The 7,354-nt window shown below is 44.8% G+C and overlaps 1 protein-coding gene across 1 annotated transcript in view; it reads right to left on the bottom strand.

The window, feature by feature from the left end:
- Nucleotides 1–825: 825 nt before the first annotated feature.
- Nucleotides 826–7,354, bottom strand: part of LOC119283643 — a 7,068-nt gene continuing 539 nt past the window's right edge. The window contains exons 2-7 of the mRNA XM_037563105.1: nt 6,959–7,277; nt 6,201–6,443; nt 5,476–5,525; nt 3,760–4,355; nt 1,188–3,390; nt 826–1,091 (exon numbers count right to left, since the gene is read on the bottom strand). Coding sequence (XP_037419002.1) covers nt 2,680–3,390; nt 3,760–4,355; nt 5,476–5,525; nt 6,201–6,443; nt 6,959–7,277 — 1,919 coding nt within the window. The 3' untranslated portion in view covers nt 826–1,091; nt 1,188–2,679. The remainder of the gene's footprint in view (nt 1,092–1,187; nt 3,391–3,759; nt 4,356–5,475; nt 5,526–6,200; nt 6,444–6,958; nt 7,278–7,354) is intronic.

The raw sequence follows: 7,354 nt of genomic DNA on the forward strand, positions 1-7,354 counted from the left end.
AAGCACTTTTTCCCACATCCATCAACCTGATCCAATTTTTTTCCAGACACTGGAGTCGTCATGGCAAGTAGGCATGCCAAGTTTCGGTGATATCTGACATTCTATGCATTTTGTAACATTTTCCCGATGAAAAACCCCTAAAATACTGGCCGGTCGTGACGCAACGTGCGTTTGATGTCCGAATTCGTTCATATTTTGCAGCAGAGCCTACGACGTACATTCCCACCCGCTGTCAAAATTACGTTTCGTTTCGTGCATGTCAGCAAGTACACCATGTTCAACCGGGACCGTTCGGGTAGACCGGTAAAGGCAATTCAGAAGCACTTTTGCCCACATCCATGACATTCTATGCAGAACCAAAAAAGACTTATTTGATAGGTCTAGGTTGCACGGTAGACTCATGCACCATTTTTCACTAAAATAACGAGTGTAATGCACAATTTATTCTATCTTCTCCCCCGGAATAAATCTCAGGTACAAACAGACGAGGACCACTAACATGGCCGCCTCCTCGTAAAAATCGGATCTACCAAACAGATCGTCGGATATCTCGTAATTTGCATTTTTCGTGCATCGTCCAACTCTCGACGGCGCCAGGCACGAACCAATCCACTGTTCATCTACTACTTGCTGGTGTACATTCATCAGGCGGCGGTGCATCTGCATATATCGTCTTCCGTCTCGACCAATCATCTTGCCTGCCCCGCTCATAAATAGCAGCACATACAAACTCTAACCATGCATAACCCTCAACACTTGAAGCTGATTTTTAGACTAAACACAAATTTGTGCTTACAATTCATTAAATAACCTGGAGCCAGTACATAGCAAAACAAACCGAGCAGATATGAAAAAAATCAATAGTCGTCAAGTATCACGACCAAAGTGATAAGTGTCTGCAAGCAAACTAAACAAGGTTCAACGATAGCCATGGATGATAACAAAACATAAACTCTGTCACGCCAACAGATTTAACAGGTCCATAAAAATGTCTACTGCCAACATAGTTCTCGATCTTCTTGGGGCTCAGTTGGTTGATGTGACCACACTTGTGCCAGCTGAAATAACTTTGGTGCACGCGTGTATACCATCTGCATATAAGTTAAAATATGATATTGTATGATATATAAAAAAGAAAAACATACTTCAAACCCAAATCCATAAAAAGGCCATGAACATCAACTTACATTTGGTACTGTGCTTCTATCAATTTTATTTCCCTAAATCTGGACATTTCCGCCTGTCATGTTCGGAACTTTTACATTGGCCGCAGCTTCTAGTTCTCTTCTTCCGCCCGCTCGTTTCCCTCAACGTCTCGTGAAATGGCTTCATTCTCTTCTTGCATGGAGCACCTTTTGTGTCGACTATTTTTGGATCAAGGACTCTCTCCGCTGAAGCTTGGCTTGCGGCAGAGTAGTGAGAGGGTATAGGACCAAATGTTGTCTCCTCGGTGTTATCATCATTCTGGATGGGCCCATCGATGATACTTTGGAGATAATCTTTCACCTGCTGCGAACGCTCCCCGCTTTTTGATACTTTGAATAGGGCCATACTAGCTATGTTTTTCGGTTCACGGTAACGACTCATCTCTTCTGACCACACATGTGTATTTGCATTTCTCACTGACATGAATGCAGCCTTGGCTTCCATTGTCCACCTTTTGCTAACACAACATGGAGGAATGGTCGCTGCCCCTACGAAAACCAGAACAGCAAAAATGTGCGCGCAAGGGATGGCTTCACACTCCATCTTACGGCAAGGACAGAAGACACCATTCATCAACGAACCATCAAAAGAACACTCTACAGAGAACAGACGTCTGCTCCCTCCTTCCGCTCCATCTTTTAACACTACTTCATACCTGACCAAGTCATTTACTGTTGTTTGCTCTTGAATCACCCATGCACATGATCTCCGGATACAATCTCTTACCATCTTGAAAAATTTTGGTTTATAAATACGAGCAGCATTTATCTCCAACAGACAAGCATCTATTCTAGTGAAAGGAACTGACTGCGAACATATTGCATCCAACTCGGCCTCGTTCCTCCGCATACGTGATATGCAGTGCTCAGTGTGCTCCACCACATCAACCAAGGACATTTTCCGGTCCAGCTGATTGTGGACCCTAGAGTTCAAACTCTCACTACGCTGGTTGCTCTGCATACCCAAGAAATATCGTCCCTTGATATAAGCTGCGGCCCACTTTTTCCTAAGTTTGTACATTCTGGACATCCATTCATTCTCCTCTTCGATCTCATAATTCGCCTTGAACTCAGCCCATGATTTCTCAAACTGGTAAACTCCCATTCGACAGTATATGAGTTTTCTGAAGTCATCAAGCATTGGATTACGCAGGTGGCGTATCATGTTCTGCTCAATGTGCCAACTGCATAGCCGATGGTCTGTCCTTGGCAAAATCTTCCTAATTGCTTTTCTCATTGCCGAGTCTCCATCTGTGATAACAGATATGAGCTCCTTATGACCCATCGCATCTACAAAGGTCTGAAGTAGCCACTCGTATGACTTGTGGGTCTCATCTGAAACAACACCAATCCCGAAAACAACAGTACTACGATGATGGTTCAGTCCAACAAATGCAACAAAAGGGAGATTGTAGCGGTTGACCCGACAAGTGCTGTCAAACACAACTACATCGCCGAATGCTTCATAATCAATCTAAGACTGTGAATCTGCCCAGAATAAATTTCGAAGATGTCCTTCATCATCTGTGGTGTATTTGAAGAAAAACTCAACATCTCGTTCTTCCTGTACTCTCATATGGTTCAGCACAAAGTCAGCATCCCTGCCTAAGATTCTTTTTTTCTTGTACCTGGCGAAGAAATTGTAGAGGTCTCGGGAAATATACCCAACATGAGGATAGCCGCCGTTTTGTTTCTCTGCCACATTCATGATTTGGAACGTACGGAGACCACCAAGTCCGTATTCCACTGCATCAGCCTTGTGAGCATCGTTCATCCGACGGTGAGACCGTAGAAAAGCAGATTGGTCCGGGTCGGCTAGCGGGTGGTTATGGACATCAACAAACTTCTTAACAAACCACTGACCCCTGCCTGCATCATGTTGGATCTCAAGCATAGCTTTGCAACCACAACGGGTCAGCGCCCGTGGCTCCCTTTTTTGGTCAGTCGCTTGAAAGTACTTCTCCAATCGGTGCCCTTCTTTAGAGCAGCAGAAACGTCTTGCTTTCACCTCTCTGGTGCCCTTCACGTACTCCTTGTCATCCAATCTGACACTAAAACCTTTTGCTCTTGCATATCTGTTGTAGTGCTCGTAACCTTGCTTCTCGCTTGCAAACATCTGACTAACCATCATGTGATATTCTTCTATCTCCTCCAAGCTAGCACTATGACCATCCATCCTCCAAACCTGCCATTATTAAAGCATCATACTTAGCGCATTTATTCTATCAATGTCATATAAACTGTCTGAATTTAGGTGATTCTTCAGATAAACAGAAAATTTAAACAGAAAACTAACACAAATTCTAGAGGAATTATAACATGTCTTCTATATACATTGCAACATTCATTATATACAAAATCTGAAGGATAGGTTGTGCTGTACCAGTGTCACCCTTTATGACGTTCTAGTTTATCTGACGCAAATTGAAGGTGATCCATGATTTCAACTAATACGAATGACAGTGTATAACTGTATACTCTGATAAAGATCAATTTATGGGTCATGTATCCATACAGATTGCAAGATATGGCTGGAGAAAAACGGGCGACGAACCTGTTCTCTAATTATCCGGCAGGCGATTGTCTGGCAGGTGGCGGCGCAGCCTAAAATTATGCGGCGTGTGGGCGCGTCGGCAGGTGGCGGCGGCAGGAACCGCTGGAGGGATGGCGAGGGCAGGACTCGGGTGGCGGGGTCGAAGAACGTCGACCTGGACGGCAAATGGCGGTGGTGCGCGCTGGTGTCGGACGGAGGCGCTCGGGATGTCGGACGGCCGCACTCTCTGGGTCGGACGGGGGTGTGGAACGGCGCACGTCGGCCCCAAGCGGGGGTGTACGACGGCGGGACGTCGGCGCCGCGCAGCGAACGGTGGTGGCGCGCGGTGGTGTCGGACGGCGGCGCTCGGGGATGTCGGGGGCGCCGCACGGCCTTATCGCGAGGGTCACGCCGCCACCACAGAAACGAAATGGGATTTAGATCGAGTGTTCTGTTTTTTTTCTTCAGAATCGCCCGTGCTGCGCTTTGGACTGTCTGTGCGTGCGGACTGCAGTTTGGGAAATGACTTCCTTGCCCCTCCGTGCGGACGGCCAGATCTGCACGGTGCTCTTGGATGTCGTTTGGGAGTACCAGGGTACCGTAAAAGAGCTCCTCAGCTAATCATATATAAGATGCAATTTGCTTTAAAAAAACTCAAACCATGTCCAATTGTTTAAACCCTGGGAGATCAATATGATAGTACCAGAAGATAATTCAGATCGCCAGCTAATATCACCTGTGGTTAGTTTACTCTTTGGTCGTAGATCTCTCAACGTAAGCTCATATATTGCGTGACATGTAAAGTTGTACGCGTCCCTAATTTTGTTACTATCTATGTGTGGCTCTCTGCAACGTGGATCGCTCGGTTTGGATTTGTCAATTAACGGGGGACAGGAATCAAGATTCAGCTGGCATCGAGCTAATGCTTTTGACTGGGTTCGTAGTTTAATTTCAGGGCAAATTCGTGTCATTTGCTCCGGCTCGAAGCAGCCGCAAAAGGGTGTTAGAAAATGGCACTCTTGTCGCCCTCTAAGGTAAAGCGCAATAAAAAGTGAATTGGGGTTGCATAATAGAGTGACAATATATATGTAGGTAAAGTGTTCTCTGTTGATAGATACACATGACTGGCCATACTTCGTGTTTGATGTCGCGATGGACTCGTGTCATTTGCACGGGACACCGAGCAGGGCCATCTCCAGGAATTTGGGGCCCTGGTACGAAATGCAAAACGAGACCCTGCTTTTATTTTACAAATCATATAACTAAAAACTAACATAATTAGCAAAACATACTCTCACTTAATTATATAACTAAAAGAGTAAAGGTAGTACTAAAAATAAAATAAAATAAAATAACAGACCTCATGTTTTACTGAAAAGCATCATCCAACTGGTCTATGTATCCGTTCTCCACTGCTGTGGATTGTAATGCGGTAGACTAGATCCAGTGAGAAATTCCTCTACTGCACATCGCCAACAACAGGTCAAGTAGCTACCGGGAAAGTTATAGAAACAATCAAACCACTGAGCAATAAACAATGGACTACATAGAGAGAGAAAATTAAAAAGCCTAAAAACCAGTACATGCATGTGTGGATCGCAAATTCACTGTTGATCTGCTGGCTCGTGGTGGCGGTATATACGTGAATCACGAAATTTTAGTGATCCCTTTTGTGTTTGCTTCCGTAATAGTACTGTTAGAACATGCGTGGATCACAATACAGTTGACAGAACTCACTAGACGTGGAGGCGGAGAGCTTCTCGTCCTTGACTTTTCTAAGAGCATTACTAGTAGAACCATCAAACCCTCAAATTCTTAAAACAGTTTTAAGGGTTGAGAAGTGTCACTTTTTGACACTTTTGAGGGTTGAAAAACAGGGGCAAATACTAGAATCCTCAAACTCAACCCTTAAACTGCTTTAAGGATTGGATTTGAGAGTTCTAGTCTTTGTCTCAACCCCAACCTTTAAATCTATCATTTCATATATCACACATTTCATCATATGACATATCACAAATTCCATCACATTTGACATAAAACAATAATCATTCTAGTTATTATTACAACACCGAATAAAACAATAATCATTCAAATTATTACAACAATGTTTGAGAAAATTACACTAATTGTTCGAATCAAATAGAACATAGAAAAGTAAAGCAAAGATACATCATGGGCCAATGCGCCGCCCATCCAACTGCCAGTGGTACTCTACTAGATCATCCCGGAGCCGACCATGAGTGGTTGCATCCTCAATCTCACGATGTGCTTGAAGAAAAGCGTGTATGCGAGAAGGGTTTCTTTCCGGTTGCACACGGGTACCAACATTGACATAGAAACAAGGGAGGTTTAACCCTCTCTCATCCTCTAGGATCATGTTGTATAGAATCACACAACATTTCATGATGTTCACCAAGGTTTTTTTGTCCCAAAACCGAGCTGGACCACGAACTATGGCAAACCTTGCTTGCAAAACACCGAAAGCTCTCTCAATATCCTTGCGGGCTGCCTCTTGTGCCTTGGTGAAATGAGCCTCTTTTCTTGTTAAGGGCACCCCATTTTTCTCCTTGATGGACTTCACAAGAGTTGCCCATTCGGGATAGATGCCATCGGTGAGATAGTATCCCATTGAGTACTCATTGTCCATGATTTTGTAGTTGCAAGCTGGAGCATCCCCAGAAATTAATCTTTTGAACAAAGGAGATCTATTGAGGATATTGATATCATTGAGTGTTCCCAGCAACCCAAAGAATGCATGCCAAATCCATGTGTCCTGAGATGCTACGGCCTCAAGCACAATGGTAGCATCACGACTTTTACCGCAATACATTCCGTGCCATGCCTTTGGGCAATTTTTCCACCTCCAATGCATGCAATCAAGACTACCAAGCATCCCCGGCCATCCCCTTTTTTCATCATTTCCATTAATCTCTTTGTATCTTCCTCGTTTGGTGCCCGAAGATATTGCTCACCATACAACCGGATGACCAACTTGGCAAACCTACGGACTGACTCCGTGGTTGTATCTTGCCCAATGCGAAGATACTCGTCGGTATAATCCGCGGGTATGCCATAAGCGAGTACCCGCATTGCCGCCGATATCTTTTGATATGCACTAAACCCCATGATACCGGCGGCGGATCTACGACGTTTAAAGTAATAGGAGGCGGCCTCACAATCGGTGACAATCTTCACAAAGAAACTACGCCGCATTCGGTACCTTCTGCGGAAGAGACGAGGAGGGTATGTAGGTACCTCCGCGAAGTAGCCTTCCATCAAATGCTCGTGTCCGAGAGCGCGGTTCCGGTAGATGGTGACTCGCCCCATCTTCGACCCTCTCCTCTGATCCATCAGCTTCACGCGGTATTCAAACGATTGCACATCGATGAAGAGGCTCATCATCTCGACGTCGTCTTCTTGCAACAACTCATCAATGTCGGAATCGTCGAATGTCGACCAGTCCGACGAATCGGACATCGAGTCCATGACAATCTCCTCATTGTTCATCTCCATCTGCAAAGGACAGTCACTAACTAGTGCTAAAAAATGAAACAATAAAGAAAATGAAACAAAATGAAAAAAAAAGCACATACCTCACCTCGGAGGAGGCGGCGTC

The sequence above is a fragment of the Triticum dicoccoides genome, chromosome 4A (genome assembly GCF_002162155.2).
Source record: "Triticum dicoccoides isolate Atlit2015 ecotype Zavitan chromosome 4A, WEW_v2.0, whole genome shotgun sequence".
NCBI classification, from domain to species: Eukaryota; Viridiplantae; Streptophyta; class Magnoliopsida; order Poales; family Poaceae; genus Triticum; species Triticum dicoccoides.